This window comes from Drosophila miranda, chromosome XR (assembly GCF_003369915.1).
Source record: "Drosophila miranda strain MSH22 chromosome XR, D.miranda_PacBio2.1, whole genome shotgun sequence".
Lineage (NCBI taxonomy): Eukaryota > Metazoa > Arthropoda > Insecta > Diptera > Drosophilidae > Drosophila > Drosophila miranda.
This window is the reverse complement of record NC_046674.1, coordinates 29822380-29846987: the sequence shown is the minus strand read 5'-3', so window position 1 is coordinate 29846987 and position 24608 is coordinate 29822380. Positions and strand designations below refer to the sequence as shown.

At 41.3% G+C, this 24608-nt stretch overlaps 1 protein-coding gene and 1 long non-coding RNA gene across 3 annotated transcripts; both read left to right on the top strand.

The window, feature by feature from the left end:
* Positions 1-14009: 14009 nt before the first annotated feature.
* Positions 14010-14864, top strand: LOC108150843. 2 transcript variants are annotated; one of them, XR_004471589.1, is made up of 3 exons: positions 14010-14161; positions 14220-14360; positions 14421-14864. It is a non-coding gene; the product is annotated as an uncharacterized LOC108150843 (long non-coding RNA). The 2 variants fall into 2 exon arrangements; XR_001774692.2 differs by having other exon boundaries at positions 14014-14135.
* Positions 14865-22584: 7720 nt separating this feature from the next.
* LOC108150845 lies at positions 22585-23119 on the top strand. The gene has a single exon (XM_017279151.2). The coding sequence runs from the start codon at positions 22748-22750 to the stop codon at positions 23051-23053; it is 306 nt and encodes a 101-aa protein (XP_017134640.1). The 5' UTR covers positions 22585-22747; the 3' UTR covers positions 23054-23119.
* Positions 23120-24608: the final 1489 nt, after the last annotated feature.

Below are 24608 nucleotides of genomic sequence, written 5' to 3'. Positions count from 1 at the left end.
ATGTAAAGTAAACTTATAAGCCGATGACGTCCAAATTTATGTTAGTAGTCCCGTCAATGAAATAAATCTTTGTATCAGTACGTCTAACTAAATGCTTTCCTTAATTGAGAAATGGGCAAAGAAGAATGGCTTAGGATTAAATTCTAAAGAATTGAAATGTATTGTCATTGCCAAAAACCTGATTGATGCAACAATCTCGAGAATGAATACATAGGAAATACACAAATTTCCTATGAAGACCATGCAGTTAATCTGGGCATAACCTTCAGTATCACTTTGTCACGGAGTAAACATATCTCAATAGCAGCTGGCTATCTAGCAATAGTCTGTTACGTCAGCTCTCGGCGTCTTTTTGCCGGAAGAAATAAGAAATGAATACATTTCTAAAGTAATTCTCATCCCCACTCTCTTTTATGGTGTATACATTTTTGATGGAACAATCTTCCCCATAAAATTAAATCACTCAGGAGCGCAACTCATTTTCTCTACAACAAGCTTAAGAAAGCGATAAAAATAATGTTAGCAAATAAATTCATGTATACATTTGAAGTAAATATAAAAATACAAAAACTGGCTACAAAATTGTGAGCCGTGGCAAGGGCCGCGACACTACCTTTATTCCTGGTACTTAGTAAGTATGTATGTATATGTATATGTGATCTTATCATTTTTGTAATTAATATAATATATTTGATATGTTCGCTGTTCGCAAAAGTGACAAATTGTTGTTTTGGCAAACAAATTTTTGTATTCATTAGATTTTATCTGTTTCCAATTTTCTTTACATTTTACTTTACATCTTTCTTATTTCTTTATTCTCACGCCAACATCTGCCGTGTTTTTTCGCTCTGCACGAGGAAGAGCGTGTGTAGGCGTTGCGTAGCCACTGCAATTTCATTTGAGCCATAGAGCCTCTATAATAATAATCCGATGTGATCAATGTTCGGCAATTTGGTAGATATTGCCATTTTCTATGCGCTTTCGGTATTTACATATCTACAAAATTGTGGCCTCCAGAGATCTATATTTTTTTTGGGACGCAAGCAATCCGTCTGTCTGTCTGTCAATCTCGATGAGCGTCTTGATCTAAAAGAGCCCGCTCAATTGCAAAAACCTGTGGCATTCATACGAAAATACGAAATACGAAAAAATCGAAAAAAAAAAAAAAAAAAAAATAAAAAAATAGACGAGGGGGAACGTTGTGAGTTGCTGCGGACACCGCAACTCTACAGTTATACCCGATACTTAGTCAGTATGGCTCTCCTCCGGCAGCCGCCGCTAGAGAGAATGCGTGCGAGAGAGACAGAAAATCAGTCTAAGCGTGACGTCGGGCGCTGCGTAGCCAGTGCAAATTGATTAGTTCCTTTTGGCTATAAAAATTATCTGATCTGATCCAGATTCAGCAATCTAATAGATATGGTCATTATCTATGATTCTGCGTTTTTAGTTTTCTCGAATGTACAATATTGTGGATGCAACAGATTTTCGTATTTTGTGGGGGCGGAAGGGGGTGGGGCGAAATTCTGAGATATACGTTTTATAGTGAGATCTAACAGAAATGCGGATACCAAATTTGGTTACTCTAGCCTTAATAGTCTCTGAGATTTGTGGATGCCCCAGATTTTCGTCCTTTGCGGGGGCGGAAGGGGGTGTGGCGAAATTTGGACACGAAACGGTCAAGGTCCGATATCACAGGAGTGTGGATACCAAATTTGGTTGCTCTGGCTCTTATAGGTTCTGAGATCCTTGAACTCATATTTTGCAATTGGCAAAACCGACCATGAAACCTGTGTGTTAGAGAGAGACAGAGCGAGAAAGAATGAAATTGTTTTCTTGATTCTGGCTTTAATAATTATACGATCTAGTTCAGTTTTGCACTCTAGAAGATATAGTCATCCTCTACGACTCTGCGTTTTTGGTTTTATCGTATCTTTAAAAATGTGGATGCCACAGATTTTCGTCCTTTGTGGGGGCGGAAGTGGACGGGGCGAAGTTTTGAAATATTTTTGTAGCAGTGACATATCACAGAAGTCTGGATCCAAAACATCGTTGCTCTAGCTCTTATAGTCTTTGAGCACTAGGCGCTGAAGGGGACGGACAGACGGACAGACGGACGGACGGACGGACGGACGTCAGTGATTCAGATGCGGATGTTATATGTGTGTTAAACTTGGTTTGTGATTCGTTAATTGAAAATATTGGGTACAATATGTTACGATCTGACCGCGTGGTGCATGCCGGCGGCGCACAGTGGGGCAATCCACCGTTTCAGCTTGCATAATTAATAACTTCTGAACAAATAAAGATATTCTAATAAAACAAACTGCATAAGAAAAGTCTTTCAAAATTTAATCTGTTTCATTACATTATGCTACAATGTCTAAAAGCTTCACAATAATGAGTAAAAATTGAACTTTGTTGCCGGTGCATATTTTCCTATGTAAAATGCTCAATTTTTACTTAGTTTTCATCGATAAAGTATATACTTTTAATGGTGTTTTTTACTATAAAATATTATTATACCCGATACTCAAAATGAGTATTGGGGTATATTAGATTTGTGGTAAAAGTGGATGTGTGTAACGTCCAGAAGGAATCGTTTCCGACCCCATAAAGTATATATATTCTTGATCAGCATCAATAGCCGAGTCGATTGAGCCCTGTCTGTCTGTCCGTCTGTCCGTCCGTCCGTCCGTCCGTCTGTCCGTCTGTCCGTCCCCTTCAGCGCCTAGTGCTCAAAGACTATAAGAGCTAGAGCAACGATGTTTTGGATCCAGACTTCTGTGATATGTCACTGCTACAAAAATATTTCAAAACTTCGCCCCGCCCACTTCCGCCCCCACAAAGGACGAAAATCTGTGGCATCCACAATTTCGACGATACGAGAAAACGCAGAATCGTAGAAGATGATTATATCTTCTAGAGTGCAAAATCTGAACCAGATCGTATAATTATTATAGCCAGAATCAAGAAAACAATTTCATTTTTTCTCGCCCTGTCTCTCTCTAACACACACGTAGCATTGGCGGCTTTGCTTAGAGTAAAACATTAGCACCTAGATCTCAGAGACTATAAAAGCTAGAGCAACCAAATTTGGTATCCACACTCCTAATATATCGGACCGAGACGAGTTGGTTTCAAAATTTCGCCACACCCCCTTCCGCCCCCGCAGAGGATGAAAATCTGGGGATATTCACAAATCTCAAAGACTATTAAGGCTAGAGTAACCAAATTTGGTATCCGCACTCCTGTTAGATCTCACTATAAAACGTGTATCTCAAAATTTCGCCCCACCCCCTTCCGCCCCCACAAAGGACGAAAATCTGTTGCATCCACAATATTGAGGATACGAGAAAACTAAAAACGCAGAATCATAGATAGTGATCATATATACCAGACTGCTGAATCTGGATCAGATCGGATCATTTTTATACCCAAAAGGAACAAATCAATTTGCAGTTGTTACGCAGCGCCCGACGTCACGCTCAGACTGATTTTCTGTCTCTCTCGCACGCACTCTTTGTCGTGTCGTTTAATATTAGCGGCGTCTGCCGGAGGAGAGCCATACTGACTTAGTATCGGGTATAACCATAGAGTTGTGGTGTCCGCAGCAACTCACAACGTTCCCCCTCGTTTTTTATTTAATTTTAAACTTAGCCTTGTAACGAACATAAAAGGGTTCGGTACAATCCTTCCCCCGACGTATTATAAGCATAAAACCTGCTAGTAAGTTACATCGACCACGAAAAGATGACACCGCGGAAGCTCGCGACGAACGCTAATGGCAAATACGCCAAATCGTTAACAAGAATAGAAACCAGGTCAACCCACGATCGCCGAATCGGCGAAAAGCGAGCCCTCCGCTGACACAGCAACAACAGGCGGATAAATAGACGCCGGTCAGAACCAGAGGGAGCTTACGCAGAAAACCGGCCCCGAGCACAGACGTTGTACTGAGCTTACGCAGAAACCCGGCTTCGTGTACAGACGTTGTACCAAGAGCTTACGGAGGAGTCTGGCGATCAGTAAAGTCATCAAACTAATCTAAGAAATGAAAAGTGTTAAAGTATCTGGTCAACCCCGACGTCTCCCTCAAAGTTCCATCTACTTCTACAAATTTCTTCTGGATTGACCCCTGGACGTGACTGAGCTTACCTCAGCATAAAATACATAGGTCCATCACAACCTAATTATAAAAACTTAAATAAGAAAAAAAAAATTTTTTATCTGAAAGTTGGTTGAATTTTTTTGTTTCTATAAAACAGTCCTCCACTTCCTGTTTAGTGCGAGGAATATCTAATAAACTTATAATTTCTGAAGAATAACTACTTGCCGATTTAATTTGTGATCTCACATATCTAATGGATGAAGTATATGGATCTTAAGAGGCTGCCAACATGTCGAAAAGGTCTTGGTTTTGCTTAATTCGTGATGTCTTGCACGTATTCATATTCCTGTATTTTTTTTAATCTTTGTTTCTCGTTTCCTGGGCTTCCTTTGACATCTCTCCAATTGGTAGGCTCTGATGTTCAATTAAAATTTTACCATGTGTCAGAATTTTATGAAGCATAGGAGTTAGCTTCTTTTCAGGATATTTTTCCTGTAACAGCTCAGCATTCTTCGAGGCATATTCACCAAACTTGCGAGTATTTTTTTTCTTTGCAGTTTAAAATATTTAAAATAACACCCAATCTTTTGATAATGTCAATATCTCCAGTTATTTATACAGTAATTTCGTTTTTCTCAAAGAATGTTGGTGATGAGCTTTCATCGCTTGTGTTTCCAAATCCTTGTTTGGGGCAGTCCATTTTCAGTGATAGTTTGTCTAAGAATTTTTATTTGATTTTTATTGAATAATTTTTTTCCTAGTCTTTTGTATTTCCTTGGCTAGCGTGCTGTTGTCAAAAGATTCTCCCTCTCGCAGAATGGTATATGCAAGTTTTAAAATGAACTCCATACATCTATGTTAATTCTTGCATGCAGAACCTGGTCAAAACGACAGGAAAAGGTAGAAATACTAGCCTGCATATTCATACATAACCAACAACATAATTGAGGTAGCGCGAGATGGAAAATTATTCTAATATTGAGTGTACCTGAGCATATGGATTCATTAGTAGCTAACTTTTGAGCAGTTTTTCAACTCTGACTGCACTTTACAAAAATATATCCCTAAATTGTCCCAAGATATTTTTTTTATACGTTCTTTGAACTATTTATTAACTAAGTCTAAAGCCCTTTCTGCGCTTCGGAGCCTGTTCGGAGCAGAACCCAGCCGATTAGCTGCTTGCCAAATAGCACCTAATTCTTGGCCCTCAGCCGCTTATTTTGTTTGTTACTTATGTCTATGTCACTCATTTGTTTGTTAAAGCTCTGCGCTTGCTTGCCCTGCTAAACGCTCTCTGCCAGCTCGCTCTTCGCTATCTCCGCTTTGCGTCTGCCTACCGACGTCGGCCGAGCGAAGCTGCGCTTAGCGATCGGAGCGGCAATGTAAAGGGCAGGCAAGCCACACTTGCAATTTGGATGTCACGCATTAAAGAACATATCGTAATTTTATTTCTGCGCCGAGTTTTATTTAATTCGAAATAATTAGTCGGCCGATTGGGGATAAAAAACATTATCTCCACATAAAATTTGGTGACCCCGACGTGATCTCTGAGTTGCAGTGTCAATTAATAATCATTCGCGATCGACATTCGCTAGCCCTAGCAAATTTTCGGCGGTTAAGCACAATTCGGTGCTAAAACACACTTACATACACCTACATACACGCATTGCTGGCTATTAACTTCTCTGTCGCGACAATTCGGTCAGTGCAGTGCGGTAGGCAGTGCAGCGAACTCACTAATACACACAAGCGGAGTACAAAGCGGAATCGGACAGCTCGCACAGCCGCACAGCTAAAGGCATTAGCTGTAATCCCTTTGCTTTCGGTTCCCACGTTTATACGTATACAGGGTGTCTTTTTCGGTCGTGCTGAGTGACTCTTTTAAAACCTCAACATGGCAGCACCTGAGCCTACCAATGTCGCGAACGCAGCAATGCCGAGTGATGTAGATTTCTACAAGCACGTCGGGGTCACCAAATTTTATGTGGAGATAATGTTTTTTATCCCCAATCGGCCGACTAATTATTTCGAATTAAATAAAACTCGGCGCAGAAATAAAATTACGATATGTTCTTTAATGCGTGACATCCAAATTGCAAGTGTGGCTTGCCTGCCCTTTACATTGCCGCTCCGATCGCTAAGCGCAGCTTCGCTCGGCCGACGTCGGTAGGCAGACGCAAAGCGGAGATAGCGAAGAGCGAGCTGGCAGAGAGCGTTTAGCAGGGCAAGCAAGCGCAGAGCTTTAACAAACAAATGAGTGACATAGACATAAGTAACAAACAAAATAAGCGGCTGAGGGCCAAGAATTAGGTGCTATTTGGCAAGCAGCTAATCGGCTGGGTTCTGCTCCGAACAGAGCCGTTTGGCTTCTATACCGATTTACATGCCATAACCTCGCACAAAAAACGGTCAAAATATTATTTTGTATGCGATTTGATTTGATGTGATAGCCCAAATTGTAGATGGTTTGCAAAACAAGCTTTTCTAAACAACTGCCTATGCAACTGACCATATTTTTAAAAAGTTTTCCTAAGAATTAATGCAACTAATAGAAGATACCAAAAACAGAATCATACGTTTCATAGTTTACGTTTTTCCACCTGAAATATGTAATATTTGAATAAAAGTTAAAAACCTTTTGCGCACTGAAACAATTTTCAACTTTGAGTGCTCATATCTTCTAAACTAAAAGTCCGATTATTTCGAAACTTTGATTTTAAAAAGCTTTCTCTATTAAATATACAGACATTATAATTGCAGGTGACTTTAACTGCGATATTCTTAAAAAATCCCGAGTGACATATAGCCTGCTCAGTCAGGGTTTAAATTTAGTAAACCAGCAAATCCCCACACACTTCACAAAAATCAGAAACACACTATTGACTTACATATTTTTTCTTGACAGTACCAAAAAAAAATGTTATTCTATGACCAACTCACAGTGCCAGGGTGTTCGAAACATGACCTTGTTTTCATGATCTACGATTTCAAACCTGACTACCAAGACCATAATACCTTCTATTGAGACTTTAGGAACATTGACCTTGTAAACTAGACACTGGCACTAAAATGATCGACTGGACATCAATATATTATATGCCGTCTTTGAATTCTCTGCTTGCCCACCTTCAATCAAACATCGACTATCTTTATAATGAACATGGACCTATCAAGAAAGCGACCGTCAGACCAACAGATAACTCTTGGTTCAACCATGAATCGAAACTGTGTATTATTAGACGAAATTACGCCGTTGGGAAAACCTAAATATAACCAAATGATGTATACCACTAAACATTCGGATGCAAATAGCAAAGCCATGCCCAGTACCTGTACTCACTTAGGGGATTGAGGCATTTGGTAACTGTGGTTACGCAAACAAGTAAAAGTTGAACGTGGGTTTTAATAATACAGCTAGATATGTATATTTCGGTTAAGCCGTAATGACAGAATCTCAGATTTCTCATCCATAATATCAAAAATTAATTTTTCAAATGGATGCTTGTAATTCTTCTAGAATTATTAATTCCGTCAGAACAATTAACATTATCACCATTTAATATAAAACTTTAAATTCCGAGAGGCATTTCTTCGTCAGTGTCATTCGCATATGGAATCAGCTATAGCATCAGATGAAAAAGATACAAAATCTTCCACAGTTTAAAACGCAGTTAAGAGCCCACCTTACAGTAGATTAACAAGCTGAACATCTCAAAACCAGATTGAAATAAAATAAAATAATAGACAACATAACCTATAATGAATAATACGAATGTAACATACATATATGTTACCCTAAATTATATATAATTACATATATGTAACCCTGAAAGATTATATATTCATATTAGTTTAGTTTGACCCAAACAAAACAAATGTGACATCTAGTGACCCTTTGCTTGTAGAACTAGGAAAGCCAAATAAATAAATAAATAAATGCTCATGCGCCTTCGATCTCCCTATAACTTTCTTGTGATTTCCTGCCACAACGTAAGTAAGGAAGTCCCGAACTATCGATAAACAGGTAACAGGTATTATTATAAGAACATAATAATAACATGCCTGTAAATATATTGCTTCCTGTAACGTCCTTGAAGTTTTTGTTGAGTAGGAGCAGTGGAAAAATCAAACGCAAACAAAAACTACTAAGTATTTTAAAGCAAAAAAAATTTAAAAACGATTTCTTTTTACGAATTCTATATTACGAATTTTGCGTACAACGAATTTATGTTTGGTCCCCTTGAGATTCGCTATATGGAAGTTCGACTGTAATAATTTAATATTGCTTGTAGGAGGTCGGTTCGCTTCGGAAACGAAGATCCGGCTCAAAAGACCAATGTTTGTAGGGGGGCGATTCGTTCCTGTATTGTTTCCGAAGATAATTCCAAAGAAGTAGTCGTAGTAGATTCATATGTATGTTTTTCCTATATAATGCCGGTCGGTTGAAGTGGAATCGTAACTCATTATGTGATTTCTAGCTTATAAGCTAAGGCCGGCCAAGAGCCGGATGGATCTTGAAAGTGAGCACGGGACCGCTCTCAGAGTTTTGTCAAAGTACAGAGGGAGTACAGAGCGCTGTAACTGGTTGTCAATGGAGAGTGGTACCCGGGAGCGATAACAAGCGGAAAACATAGGGTGCTAACAGCGCTATTGCTCTGCTACAGATGTTCCCCTGAACAAGTATTAAACATAACTGAAAATTGAAATAATTCATCAACGCTTACATATATGATTATATAAAACTACTTATATAAAGTATTACGTATATTAGAAATAAAATGTTATTCGATTTGAAAGGTATGCACAAAGTTAATTTTTTCGGTATTTTTTCATATTTTATAGAATTGGTTTTCTTTATTATTATTTTCTACAAAGTCTTTCTAATACATTCAACTATACAAAACATAGGTTCTAGGAATATTTTTAACTCTGATTAGCCGAGAAAATTTTTGTAACTTAACATCTGTGATTGAATCGTGACTGAAATAAGCAAAAATGAGGTTACTCGTGCATATTTGAAGATTCAAAAGTCTATCCCACAAATCAAATGAAAAACGTTAAGGCAAATCCACTCGAAATCTGGCTGCACTCAAACCATTATCCCGGAAAGAGCTGTGCCGCACCTTTGCCCTTCCCAGTCCCTCCCATCCACATTGGCTTTGGTCGCAAAACTTTGGCTAAAATAAGCAGACAACTTTGGATTCGGTACGGCAGTGCGCTCTCCCCCAGTGTGACCTCCTCTAATGTCATAACATTGCAATTGATTTCTTAGCTCTTTCGGAATGTAATTAGATTTAGTCAAAGTCAGTTGACCCGAAACTCTGACTCAGACTCGAACCCGACCTAAGCAAGTGAAAAGGACGAAAGAGATAGATGGTGATGGAAGTTTTTCTACTTGTTCTTGCTCATATTTTTCAATATGGATTTATTTTTATTTCCAGAACGAACTTTGTTGCGAAAGTTTTTTTTTTGTGTTTTGGAGGAAAATTGAAATTGGAAAAGTCGGGCCAGTCGGTAAAAGGTGCATGCTCGGTTACGGCAAGTTGATATTTTATGCGAATGCAGAGGCCAAATCCCACATAATGCATCTGCAAATAGGAACAAACAAGCTGGTATACCGGCAGACCACCTAAAAACATATCCCACAGATACGGTCACATACGTGGCGTGGCAGGAAGTTCCTTGGGTGATTCCGGGAGTTTACTGACGGATTTTCTTGTCTATTTTCGCCTGGATTATGGCCGCCACACGTCAGCCAGTGCCGGTGGCGGGGCCATATACCGGAATAGTAGGGCCTGCGGCAAATGTGTTCACATTTTTCGGTCTCTCATGTAGGCGGTAATTGGCTGCTGCTCCTTCTGCTTCTGCTGTTTCTGCTTCTACTATCAGCTCCTGTTACCCGATCCACAACCCCACTCCTCCCCCCCTCTGGATTACGTAACTGAGCCGGAGGCCCTTTTCAGACAGCTGCTTATGCACTGGAAAACTTAGCTCCGTTTTGGTTTCAGTCTCTTTGTTTCTGGTTCCAGCCCGGCCAAGTCTCAGGGAAAAAGAAAAACTTCACAACTGCTATGATGAACAGAGAGAGAGAGAGAAGTATATATAGCTATAGATATAGAGAGAGCGGTAAAGTATTTGCCGAAAATATTTTAGCAAATGTTTATTCTCTACAAAGAGGTAGGGGTCTTATTCCAAAGACAAAACGTAAAGAAATGATCTGGGTTGGGTTATGGCGCATTCTCGTATAGGATATGCATGCCATTGACGATTCGACATGATTATTAAGGAATCCCAGTCAAATGAGGATCTGTTCACTTACAGATCTTACAGATCAGACACCGATATAGTGTTTATAGTATATAAATATGCTTACAAGCTCAAGAGTGAAAATGATTCGGCTTGATACGGGTCAGCCTCTTGGCATTCATAAACTTGTGTTTCACAAAATTTACTCATTCGAAACGCAGGCTGCTCTTGAGTTCAAGCCGGGTAGTAGCGGAGCGGGAGCTGGTTTAGGTCCAAAGTTGTGTAGCCATTTTCGCTGCCGCTCCTGTGGGTACTGCGTCCTGCTGGCTGTTGTGCACAAACTCGTTTCTTTAGCATAGTTTGGCATGCGGCTCAAGTGGAAGTTGGACCGCAAGTATCCGTTGAAACAAAAGTAGAGGGAACTATGTAAGGCGGCCCACTCCCACTCCTGCGCAGCTTGCAGCTCCACACTCCCAGACACACACATCTGGGGACCACCCGGCAGGTGAAACTTTGAATATTATCAACACTAACACAAGGCTTTATGCAACACTAAATGTCGCTTGACATCGCCAGGAAGCCGCAAAAATCTATCATCTCTTCATTTTACATCCATCTTGTTCATTTCTCCCGGTCAGACCTCCGGGGGAGGATAGTTGGCGGCGACTGGCATACGTTTAACATAGTTTTGATCCGTTTTCTGGCTGCCCTGCTGCTGTTGTCTGGCAAATTACACAAATTGAGTGAGGACCGCAGGCCATTCGAGGGCATTCCAGCCCTCGGCCCTTCCTCGGCATACCCATCCACTCATGACAAACTAAAATTTACTCAACTTGGGATTTCCAGAGCTTGTTTGGCTTAAAGTCAAAGGCAGCTGTCAGTGTCAGACATCTCCGCCTGTGCCCCAGCATGCCCTCAACAAACAATTCCGCACTCAATTGAAATGCTCAAGTGAAGTGTCATCAAAGCAGTGGCCGTAACCGTAAACCGAAACCGAAACCAGGAGAATCTTCAGGAGCCCAAAGCCAGAAACATTCTCTCGGAGCAGTCTTTCTTCTATGCTTTTCGTATGAATTCCGTTCAGTAGAAAATAATATAAGTGAAATCTTTTCTAAGCCAATTGCTTTCACAAACCTTTTCAACTTGTTTGTGAATTGGAAAGTTGGCGGTATAACTTTGCCACCTGTGTTGCTGAATTCATTTTCCATTTTGCGTAAGAAGCGAAGGCCATCATTTAGAACTGTAAACATTCCGTGGTACAGCCGCATATCGCCGACGCACAGTGGGACATCACCCGAAAAGAGGTGGCAAAAGTCAATGAATTGTAAGAGCGCTTTGGATAAATATACGCATCTAATAGAAGATTTTCCAGAGCTTTCAAATATCTAGTTTGCAAATAATCGGACTCTTTCTTTGGGAGATTTGAGCAATCAAAGTTCTAAAATTGTTTCAGTGTGCAAAAATGTACTCAACTGTTATTCACTTACAGCGTCTTTCAGGTGGAAAAGAAAAAATATAACTATTTAACTTATGATTCTTTTTATGGTATATTTTATTATTCATTCTTATCAATACTCATTAAAAAACTGGTCTATTGCATAGAAAGTTCTACAGAAAAAGAAAATCGTTTTTAGATATTACTTTTACTATTAAAATTTACAAGATTTTATAATGCAAATTAAAAAAAAAAAAATGTTTAAGTTAAGGCTAAAAATTAAATATAAAAATGTGTTATGTAGCGAAAATGACCATTAAACGTTCTTTATAGAGAAAAAAAAAAATAAAAATTGTATTTTATATTAGCAAATATGCGCCGGAACAAAGTTCAGCTTTGACACAATATTGTGAAGCTTCTAGTCGTCGTAACTCCGTGTACATGTGCAGACTTAATCTTGAAAGAAATAATTAATTTAGCAAGCTGAATTGGCCGAATGTCCCACTGTGCGACTTCTGGTACCTCTCAAACACTGTAATGCAACGTTACTCTCTAATATCTAGCACTGGTCACACAACTACGATTCCTCATTTTCGGACAGAGCTTAATAGAGAAATATGGATTCTCCTCCGCACACCGATATATACATATGTACATTCTCATTCTAGTATTCGGGATTTCGGTGGGTGGATGGAGCGTAGGAATAATTGTTTTTATGCTGCTCTCCATTAAAATGCTGCCACACAAATTAGACGGTAAATCGCTGCCAAATTCCCCGACATGCAGTGAAAATCCACTGGGTAAATCCTCTCATCGCTTTGCATATTGAAAGGGGCAGGCATTTTAATTAAATTAAAGGCAAAATGCCAGCTAACATTTATGTCCTGTTATATGGCCTGGCCATATGCATAGGCATATGTATGTGTACCGGCTGGCCATGAAATATGTATTAACATGGCCGCACTCAGGGCACTCCTTCCCCCAGGAGGGAGGCAAAAATGTAAACGAGAGTCCCAGCCGGTAACCGCGAAAACCACACGCCGGAAAACTAAACATGGCCAGGACACCGCCCGCCCCACTGGCTCTGTCCGGCCAGGCAGCGGCAGCGGGACTGTGGACCATTGGGCCACCTGGCCAACTCGTTAGCGCTTAGCAGGCTAAATGATATGGCCAATATCAATATTGGCACTAACTTGCCCCTTAACGGGGTCTAGTGCGGAGTCCGGACTCCAGAGTTCAAGTGGTAAAAATGAGGCGCTGGACCATATCGTACATCACGGACGATGCACGAACACTGCAGGAAAAAAAAAATGGAATAAAACAAGCGGGAACGTTGTGAGCCGCAGCAAAGGCCCCGGGTTTACTTTTATACCGGTGTTTTCTTCAAAATTATGGATGCAACAGATTTTTTTCTTTGTTGGAAGGAAGGGGCGGGTCGAAATTTTGAAATACACTTTGAACAGTGTGCTGATTAAAAATATATATACACACATCCACTTCCACCACAAAATTCAATCCAAAATGCTGTCACGGTGGCAAAATGCAAAACTTGCCACACATCTGCAGCTGCTGTTTCTCTTCCCAACGCTCATAAATTTAAAAAAAAACATCACAATACTATTCGTAGTTTTCGGGCTTGACTTGTTTTTATTCTGGATTTCTCAGTTGATCACCACAGGGTTTCTGTAAATTTTTCTTCTTCTGATCCCTCTCAGATCTGTGGCCAAAGCACTGCGGCATGGACTGGCTGTAGTCTATGTCCCCATGTGGTCATTGCTGAGGTCAGCAGTCGAGTTATCATCCCATTAAGACTTCGAAGAGTGCCAGAAGTTGGCGGTTTTCCTGCAGAGTGCAAAGATTTATTTATCTTTTTATTTTTTACTCTTTTTTTTGGGTTTTGCGCTCCTTTTTGTCTGCGGCGTAGGAGCAAAAAATGTGTCACGTAGAGTAGCATTTAAATATTGTCTCGCTCAAGTCATTATCATTATCAAGTGTTACTTGCGTCTAGGAGCCACTACAAGAAAATGGAAATAATATCAACAAATATTTGGTGGTTGATTCATAAAGGAGGGTGCGCATCTGCGGTTCATTAGGGGACATTTTGGGTGTCGTTAGGTGCATCCTAATGGCAAGTTAATGGCCCCTGCAATTCCTTATTCACATTCGCTTTTACAGTGCTGGTTACCTACACTGACTGCCAACACTAGCAACACTTCAGTGTCAAAGCAAGTCAGAACAGAAAACAAAGTTGATCGAGAAAATTTGTTCGGTAAAATAAATTCAAAGGCCTACAAATATTGAGATCAAGTTTCATTCAATTGTAAAACAATTGTTCCAAAGAAAAGGGTAAGAAAATTAAGCCTACAACAATGGTAAACGATGCTGCAAATATAATACAAAAATATTTTGGAAATCATTTTCCAATTGCAGATATCCTGAGTGTTGAAAGTGCCCTTTTTCGGGAGATTGCTAGAGAAAAGCTGCAAATAAGAAAAGCTGAAAGCCTTTCTTCATTGTTTCAGTGTTCATTCAATTATAAATTAACTGTGTAAAAGAAGCAGGCCACTGACGGTAAGATAATGAAAACTACATAAAAAGAAAAACACGTCGCAAATTTTTTTCCAATTGCAGATAAATATTTTGGCCACTGTTGCGTAAAATTCAGCTACCATGAGAAAGACATTACAAGAAATTGAAGGGAACCAACCACCAGCACCAGCACCCTTCTTAACAGCCAGGGATTTGCGGGCCAAGAAGCGTGAATTGGCCAAAGAAAAGGCCGAGGCCAAGAAGGAGTCCTCTGTGAAGAAGTCGCGGAGGCGCAAGCTCACAAATCCTGTTAGTACTGACACTGAGTCGAGTGACCCCACTGATTCCTCGGACTCGGACTACGTTCCGTCCCAATCTTCATGGAAACTTGAGTAGAGTGCAGTGAAGGGGCACCAATATTGTGGTCCCGGCAGTAGTTGACAGGTCCTCTGCCTAAATGAATATCGTACCATTTAATTTCACCAATAGTACAAAAAGAAAATATGTCAAATAAATAATAACACCGAAACCAGTAATTTCTTCCATTAATACCATGGAGAATTGGGATCCAGACAGAATATTCTAGTGTTTGAGAAGTCTCTGTGTCGATCTCTTTTCCAATAGCCCTTACATCGTTTCCTTCTTTAGGCCATTAGCAACCTAATGGTGGATAATGAGCATAATTATATCGCTAAACACACACATCGAGTGGTAAAAATTTGCCATGAAAATGAAATCATTTCGATTTTTTGTGAATGTGTTTGTTTTTTTGTGGGATAATCAATTATTCGGAATGTGGCAGTAATTATCCTGCCACGCCCACGCCGCACAAGGCAAACTAAATCACTGTGTGATTAATATTCGATTTGGTTAGGCAATAGTATGTATAATAAACTTATATTGGCATTTCGGGTCCCATTTATATACATATCCTTGTATCCTTTTGTTCTTATTCCTATAATATCTTCTGTTTCCATTATTGATGCTACTTCTATTCCCATTCTTACGCCCAAAGTCCCAAGTCAGTGGTGATTGATCCAAAAGATTTAACCAGTCCAATTGGAACTTTTGCTTCAATATTGTACCATTTCATTACGGTCTTGCCTACTTAATGTTCCTTCCATTTCATGATATCATATGGAAAATAGCAAAGGACATAATTGGGAACACGCGGACTGGAACGGAAGACATTGAAGAGTACAAAACAACGTTCACTCTATCTTCCTCCTCTCTTACACACCCACTGGCGTCTCCGCCCCACTACTCCTCATTTGTAATCATTTGGGTGTTACAATTTTTGGCGCATTCATTGCCTATGTTCGCTCTCTTTTGCTCCCTCTTTTGGATCTCCCTTCCTCTTATCCCTCGCATCCATGCCACTCCCTCACACTTATACTCTCACTTCCACTTCCCCTGGCATTTTGGGTGTTGGTGACGCTGTTGTTTTTTAGAGCCTTCATAAATCTTAATTTTAGCGCATGCAAGGACAGGATATCTACCCTGTCTTTTTGGGGACGGAGGCAGGGTTGCTAGCCAGCCGGCGGCTGGAGCGCACGGGTGTTGCCACACTTCTCTGAAGTTTAAAGCTGCACTTTTGACGTTACAAGATGCCTCTGCCTCTGTTACCGACTGAATGCCTGCACTGACAAAAATAAGCTAGGTGAAGCACTTGGAGTATCGTCACACGTGTTGCGACACAAGTTGCACAAGTCACATGCAATTCGTTCCTTCATTCTGACTATAATAATGATATAATCGCAAAAAAAAAAAATATTTGGGATGAATTGTTCAAGGATTTGTTTTAATCTTCAGTTTCGGCAATCTTGTATTGAACACCAAAACACTATAAGCTCTTCCTAGCATATTTTATATGACATTCATGAAAATATCAGCAATACCTCATTTTTTATTATCAATGGGAACTAATATTATCTGTATATCATAAGTATTTACCATGATATTATGACGATTTTTTCGCTCTGTGTGACACTGGTCAGAGGGTCGGGGCTGATGGGGCAGAACGACGGATGAGCTAACTGAAATTTGTCGCAACAAATGAGGGGAAGGCGGCAGGCATCCACAATCCTGAAATGGGACAAGTTTTTGGCGCGTTAAATTTAATGCTTTCGTTTTTGTGTGTGGAGACTATACAAGATGTGCAAGATGTGCCAAAAATTTGGTCATACTCTCTGCAAACAATTCTCCATCACATTTTGAGCTGCCCCGTATTCCAAACTCGAACCCAACCCAAACTCAAACCCCTCTGGCGTAAGAAAAACGCATTTTGAAAGCTTTTAGCTGTTAATGTGGCATAAATTTGTCTTTTTTGTTGTCCTTTGTTTGGTATTTGTGTTACTTTTTTTTAGGGGTTGTGGGCGGAAATTGAAATAAAAAGCTGGAGCGAAACTTGAAGTGCCCCCGGGCTGGCCCTAGTCCAGCCCTTATCCAGCGCGTGCCCCTGTCTCTGCCACTGGACACCACAGCTGTGCAGGCCATTCAAATGTTTTCATTGTTGGATATTAATTTATTGATTTGCATTAAAATGAGGCAAACGCTCCTCGTAAAGTGTGTCATTTCAAACGGAAGATAAAAGGGCACCAACTCCGAGCATAAGTAGGTGGACCATCCATACCCGTGCTGTGTGCTTCTTACTCTGTGGTATGAATCACGCCCCCCCCCCCCCCCCCCCCCCCCCCCCCCCCCCCCCCCCCCCCCCCGCCCATTGTCAACTCGTGGAAAAGGCAAATTGAGACAAATGACATGTCAATGAACTTGGAATGACTTGCAGGCTTAACTTTTGACAAATTTCAGAGCGGAGCGTATTTCGATTTTTGGTAAATTATGGAAAAGATACTCTTCGTATCGATAAAGCCTCAAAATAATTATAATAGGGTTCATATACGTGTACGATTGTACGGGTAAAAAAAACGACTTCTATTTCGGGTACGTTTCCGACCACATATTGCTATCATTATAAAAACTAAAGCTCGATGAACCCCATCTTTTGTAATAAATATAGAGATTACAAAATGCTATCCAATGGCATCTGCAATTTTGAAGATACGAAAAAATCAAAAACGCAGAACCGTAGAGAATAACCAGATCTAGCAGGCTGCCGAATGGATCAGATTGAATTATTATTATAGCCAGAAGGATAAAATTAATATGCAGTGTGTAGGCAACGCAGCGGCGCGCCACACTCTTACTTATTTTTTGTCTCTCTCTCCAACACACTCTTCGTCGTGAATGTGTTCGCCCTCTGGCGGAGGGGAGCCATACTGACTGAGTTTCAGGTATACGTGTAGAGTCGCTACAATATGCTTACTGTTACTCACAGCTCGTCAGACGTTTTAAATACACGGGTGTCGAATCTGAGATGTCGTGATCTTCCTAAATCTCTTACTTAAAATAGGCAATTAAAAATAAAAGGAGTTTTTATCACGCTGTATATTTACGTGGCAACCAGGTCAGCTCCATATCGACAAAAAATATTTTTGAACGCTGGAGCACCTTAACCTAAACGAAATGTTTTGGCTGAAAACCAGAGCTTGCTGATTGTATAAATTTATAAATAAGCTCACATATATACTGACTGAGTACCGGGTAAAAAAGTAGGAGCGCGGCTGTTAGTTTTGACAGTGACAAAGAGTTGACCGATATTTGCGAGCTATGATTTTGAGTCATTTCTGGGCTCGCACTCGGTTTTAAGTGATTCGGGTTGATTGGAAACTGACTAAAGGCAGAATTCGAAATGATCGAACGCATTAAAGGGGCATTAGTGCGTGATTTAATGCGGCTTTAGAAGGTTTGGTCAAACGCCTGCACCTTAACAGTTTATCCATAGATTTGTACAAACATTTTTAAACGACGCTTAATTATTGTATTTATCAAAAATAAAAAAACCTAGGAAATACGTTTTTTTTCACTTTTTCTGAGGTTAGAACAAATTTCGAAAGCTAAAATACAGCAAAAAATTATAAATTTTAAATTTTTTATCTTAATATTTTCCAGGCGGTAAGCTGAAGCTACAAAGTAGTTGAATGCGCTTTGTAGCTGCATCTATCAGCTTTTCAGATTTGCAAAGATCAACAAAACCAGATGTAAGATACTTGAATGAATGAATGAAAGCACTACCTCTGAAAAAAATAGCAATATATATATTGTTTATAATATATTTCTGAAATAAATATAATGGAATAAAATTTGGAATAAAATATAAACTCTAATAAACTGGAAATTACCCCTGCTTAAAATGGACAATCGCAGCTGATGAATCAGAACCATACCCGGATGTTCGGCTGCTCGAGAGGCCGACTGCTCGACAGCGATAATGTGTGATTCAATTAACACATTCGCTACTGTTTTTAAGTGCAAGTCGATTATGCTGTCAACAGTTTTGCGGTGGCCAAAACCAACATCCGTCCCAGCCAAACCCAAACATCTATCCATTCGATACGGATGTCGGATTGCCTTTGGCTCATTAATTTCATTTTTCGTTTACATTTTGAATGCATTTTCCATTCGATTTCAGTTGATTGGAGTCGCCAATTAACCCATTGCCAATACTCTCAATGGCCATCGAGAGTGCTGCGGAGTGCTAGAGTTCTGGCAGAGTGCGTCAAGTTTTATTTATTTATTCAGATGTAAGTTGATGCCAAGCTGGAGAATCGGGTATATTCGTATTTGTAGGGCATCCCATCTCATCTACTGGCTCAAATGGCGCTCCCTCTCCCTCTTTTTCAGTGAACCCCTACTTCCACGCCTGTCCCTGTCTGTCGCGCTTTGTGTGTGCACATTTAATTATAGAAAAATCTTTGATTTAATATGAAAATTGCATAGGGAGCGTGGGTCCAGCAGCCAGGGGCTATGCCAGAAAATGCTGTGCGCTGCCCGGTGCTCTGCAAATTAATTAATTGCCGCCATATGCTAATTAAACACAGTTTTTACACAACGATTTCACTTGCGCGGCGCACAAACAAATACTAGCACGATATAACCATATGTAGATACAATATCTATATAAAAAGATAAATAATATATGTATATAGGGTAGACAGATTTATATATTCATATACATATTGTATGTACATTGTACATACATATGTACATATGTACATATGTACATACATACGTGCGACCCTTGGCCCTCCTGGTTCGGCACAACTTTTTGTGTCGGCTATAATGCATAATGCAAACTCATTCATGCGAGAGGGATTTAAGTAAAGACTCATTAATATGGAATTTTCAGTAATTATGCCGCCCAATGGGCTTTCCAAAACTGCGTTGAATTATCCGTTAATCCAAATAAAGAGCTCTGAATATATTCTCATTCCCACAGATATAAGCTACTAAGGTTTTTGTGCATAGCTGTATGATTTTTTGCGAAGAGACTAATGATGGACTAAACGCAAAACTAGTGTTCGTAACAGTTTCTAAGCACGTCTCCCGGCTTCCATTATATTAAATGTACTTGCTACTAGGCTTAGGACAATAGATGTCCTGAGCATTAGCTTTCAAATTTTTGTTGTATATGTAAGGTATTGCAGTGCTAGATCGAGTAAGCGGACGGAAAAGGAATAATTAAAACAAAAAACTATATTGTGTTTACGCTTTAATTATTTTAAAGGTATTGTTCAAGCAAATGTATAAAAATAGATAAGTACCATATTTTATGTTTGCCATATCGATGGAGTATCTGAAGGTCTTTAGTTGTTCACACTATATTTGTAGGTCTGTGTGCCCATTGGAGGATTAATTCTCTTTCCTAAGTTGGTTCCTGAGCTTTATGGCGGTTGCTCCACCACGCAAGTGCAGCTGCTCGGCTATTTTCGGTGCCAGCGATGTTCGACAGTTCGAAAATGTTGCCCAATATTTCGAAGTGGGAAGCAATGTGGCTGGGGCCAGTGCGCAGGTCCTAAGTGTCTAGTCCTGGCTGCATGTTGCCGCCGGCCGGCACACTTTCCCTTTTTCTTTTTTTCGCCGGGGGGATTCCCCCTACTTCTTGTTTTGATTTGCTTTGCTTGTTTATGCTTTTCCCCATACTGACAGGTGGTTGTCGCCTACATGCGAGTGTCCCTGTCCGTGTCTGTTTCTGTGTCGGGGAGTGCTGGAATATTTATACACGGCAATTGCTCAATGTCGCCCGTCGTCGGCGTCGAATGCTGGGCAAACCCAGAGTCAGTCCTAGTCCCCGTCCCATTCCCATTTGCAATCCTATCCTCAAATGTAATCCCATCGCGAGTCTGCTCTCTTTCCGTCAATTTATCATTCCTTGGTGGCATTTATGTGTTCCTCCGGCGCCTCCATGTTAGCTCTCTTGTAATTGTTTTCATTCAATTCGCGAAAAATGCTTCAGGAACCCAGATCCCCCGTCGCACATCCCATAGGAATGCAACATAGATAAATATGTATGTATGTACATTGTACATACATATGTACAAAGTTTGTTAGACCTCTTCACCTGAAGCTGCCACTTTCCCCAATTTCTCAGGGTTTTTGGCCAAGTTCCAAGGAGGGCTGCGGGACCGAATCGAAAAGCGTATGACCGGCTGCCACATGGTCCAGAGTCCTGCTGCGAGTGTCCTGCCGCGATGCAGTATAATTCGCTTAGGAGCCAGTTTTGTTAGCAGTTCTGTAAGCCGCTTAAGGGCGGAAGCAGCCAGTCCTTTTCTTTTTTGATGGGAACTGCAACAGTGTTGCCGCATAAATCAAGTTTCGTCCTCGCTTCCTTCTTTCCGCTCGTTTAGCCATTTGCTTTTGCCATTGCATATGCTCGCACTCGTACTGGCTCTGGCACGCATAGATGCTGCCGCCGGGCACAAAGTACAGTTGTGCATTGCGCGGAAAAGCTGCCTAAAAGGGTAATTAAAGGGAGCATGATAGAGGCAGATATGAAGAAGGATGGAGATAGAGAATTGATAAGGCACTTACAATCAAATGAAAAGCTATTGTTCTTTCCAAGAAGCTGGCTACAGTGGGTATTCCAGGTCTTTTAGCATGTTCATATGTCTATGATTCGTATCTTAAGGGGTGCTTTCTCCCATAAAAACTATCTTATACACATCATATATCATAATTCTGCTTTCTTTAGCCCGACATAGGGATTTTTTGATCACCATCTATTTAGGGGATAGCTTTCTTTGTAGGTGACAGCTTATCCATGCTTTGGGTAAGAAGGCTAGAAGGAGGCCTGCCTAAAAGAGTAGTACTACAAGTGGCAGTAAGCAAGGCTATGGAATATGACTTCTCCCAGACAGCAGCCATACGATAGACCCGTTCCCGGTACCGGTCCCATTTCCGTTTATATTTCCATTGCCATTACTATTACCCCTTCGCCGCGGACAGTCCTAGACCTAGACCCTAGTCTAGAAACAAAGCTAAATCGCACACAAAGCCAATTGCTCCTCAGCCCAAAGGGATGGATGGCCCAAAGGGGACAAAGCGAAGACACGCACTTGTAGTTACAAAGCGGATACTCATTTAAGTTGATTCACCGCACACCCACAACTGCGGACAAAGGACTGGATGACGAGGATACTCACTCTTACTCGTGCCGTGGAGGATGCTGCCACGGATGCTGCCGTGGATACTGCCACGACGCGACGCGACGTCAGCCAATGACACTTTATGACAATTGCACTTGGCGAGGCACAAAACAGGGCCGGGTGGCGTTCTGTCTGTCGGTCGGTCGTTCGGTCGGTTGGCCTTCTACGGCGAACAAAGCACCCAACGAGGACAAACAAGTGAAAATCATTCAGGGAAAACTACCGTCTGCCAACTCCGGCATCTCGAAAGGAAATCCGCGTACTCCGGGGAGCCCAAACAGACACACACACACACACACACGTAGACTGGGCAAAAACAAAAAGAAATCGTAAACAAAATGCCGGAAAAGGCAAAAAACATGGCGACAGAGATGGCGACGGCCGCCTTAACCACATGCTCCTGTTCCTGCTCCATACGCTGCACATGGGTCAGAGGCAAAGTCTGAGTCTGAGGCAAGTGCGGCACAACGTCGCCGTGATAATGACTTTTTGTCTTTGCTCAAATGTCACTTGATGTTTGTGGAGTCCTGTGTGCTGCTTCCCTGTTGGAGCGCTTCCTCCTTCGTTCTGTGCGCCTTTGTTGTCGCAGTTTTCGTTTTTATATGCCTCGAGGTCACTCAAGTTCAACCGGCTACAAAGTCAGCCATTGCCGTCTCCTGATTAATTGGCCATGGGGAAGCCACACAACCACACAACCAGACAGACAGCCCGCAAGGCTGTGCCTAAACTGTCAGTGTCAGGAGGAAAGCCTGCTCGGCACTTTCCCCACACGCACACGCACAAATCTATTCACCCTCATACCCTTTCGGCTTCAAAATTTTACGTTGAGGTCCAAGGACTCAGGATCATCTTGGGTATTTTAGAAGGATCCATCCATTGATAAAAATGTCAACCACCTACAACATCCGTACCACGTTCCATCAGCGCCGATTGGTGCCCAATTTGATGCGCACCATCATCTACATGCTGGAAGATGGCCATCGACCGATGAGCGACACAGAGATCATCTCCAGCCTGGGTGCCCGCTATCGCCGCGCAGATCCCGAGTTTCAGCGACAGGTGCGCATGCATTTGGGTGACGGTGTCTCCTATGGCATTCTGAGGCGCCAGAACGATCATTACTCTCTGCGCTCTAAGCGACTGGCTGAAATCCTGGCCACCATCCCATCTGGACATCCCGGGAACCAATAGGTACCAAATCGTAGTCCACAATCGAATAAAGTCCACAAACAATAAACCATTCCGGAATATATTCGACCTGCGTCTCAAGTTAATATCTTGAAAATATGGTCGGGAAAAGCTTTAGCTCTTAGTCTCCCTCTTAAAGATTCAAACCCACCCATATTTTTCACCAATATTTCAATTGGTTTTTTGGTACGATCTCGCTGAAAGCTGAAACCCATTTTGGAGGCAGTGAAATGGCTTGAAATGAGCCAGAAATGAGTGTGTGCGACAAATGTGATAGTCATTCATGCAGCATCCACAGACAGGTGCACGCACAAACAGTGCGAGGTGGGAGGTGGTGCTGAATTTTGGGGGTGGTATTTTGTCACGTCTGGAATGCACGGGCATAGCATGTGCGTTTGTGGCAAATATTTGCGGTTATCTAAATGGAATGCATGCCATTCCACAGCTGGAGAGCAGGAGAGCAGGAGTAACCCCAGTGGAAATTTGCATTGCATCGCGAAATATGCAATTAAAGCATAAATTAAGCGTTAAAAATCAGACATCATCAGAGAGAGAGAGAGAGAGAGAGACGAACTCCATTTGGAGCTAATTTTGTTGCACTGCCCGAGGCGGCGTCCACAGGGGCTAACACTCCAAACGTAGCATGTGTCTGCAGACAGCGCTCCACCTCCTCCTCTTCGGACTGACCATTGAAATGACATTAGGGGTATGAATTATTAGTATAGTCATACATACATTCTTGAATGCACAGGAGTACACATGAGTGCCTTGCTGGTGCGGTGCTGATGCTGCGGCAGAGAGGAGCGAGGCGATTTTGCAATTTTTTTTCAATTGCCGGTGGCCAGAAAGCTGCAAAGCAAAACCCGATTTGGGGTTCTTTTATATTGGATTGGGGCTTCAAATCAAACTCTGAAGCGGTAAAGCAGCGATTGCCAGTGGGTGTTTGTGTGTGGGTGAGTGTGGGAACCGGTTATCAATCGGTAATTGGATTGGGCTATGAAATGGATTGTGAATCGTAATGGAATGGTTGCAAATATCTGATGTAGATGTGCAAAATGTTTTAATCTCGTTGTGGAGTATATGACTATGAAATATGTACTTGATATGGATCGTTAGCCAATTCAGACTCATTCGAATGGAATCACACAAATCCACAAATCAAATGCTTAGGCCCATGGACCGTCGACTGTAAATAATTGATTAATGCGGGTGATGGGTCTCTGGCCATTATTTTAGCCACCATACTCGTGTAATTGCAAACGGAAGTGGAAACGCCCGTCAGCCATGAATTCTCTTAGCTATAGTTTAAAAAACGAGGGAACAAAAAGACAAAAGGAGAGAAACAGAGAGGGAGAGAGAGAGGTGCATAGAGGACGTACAAAAAATGTCAAATAAATAATGCATTAAAAGTCATTGCGCTGATGATTTATGCAGGACACAAAAAACCACAGGCATAGTGAAAAACAGTACATAAACCTCAACAATGGCGATCAGTGAAAATGGGAGGTACGAACAGCAGCAGCATCACTTGCAACAAGCAACTTGCAGCATGATGTTG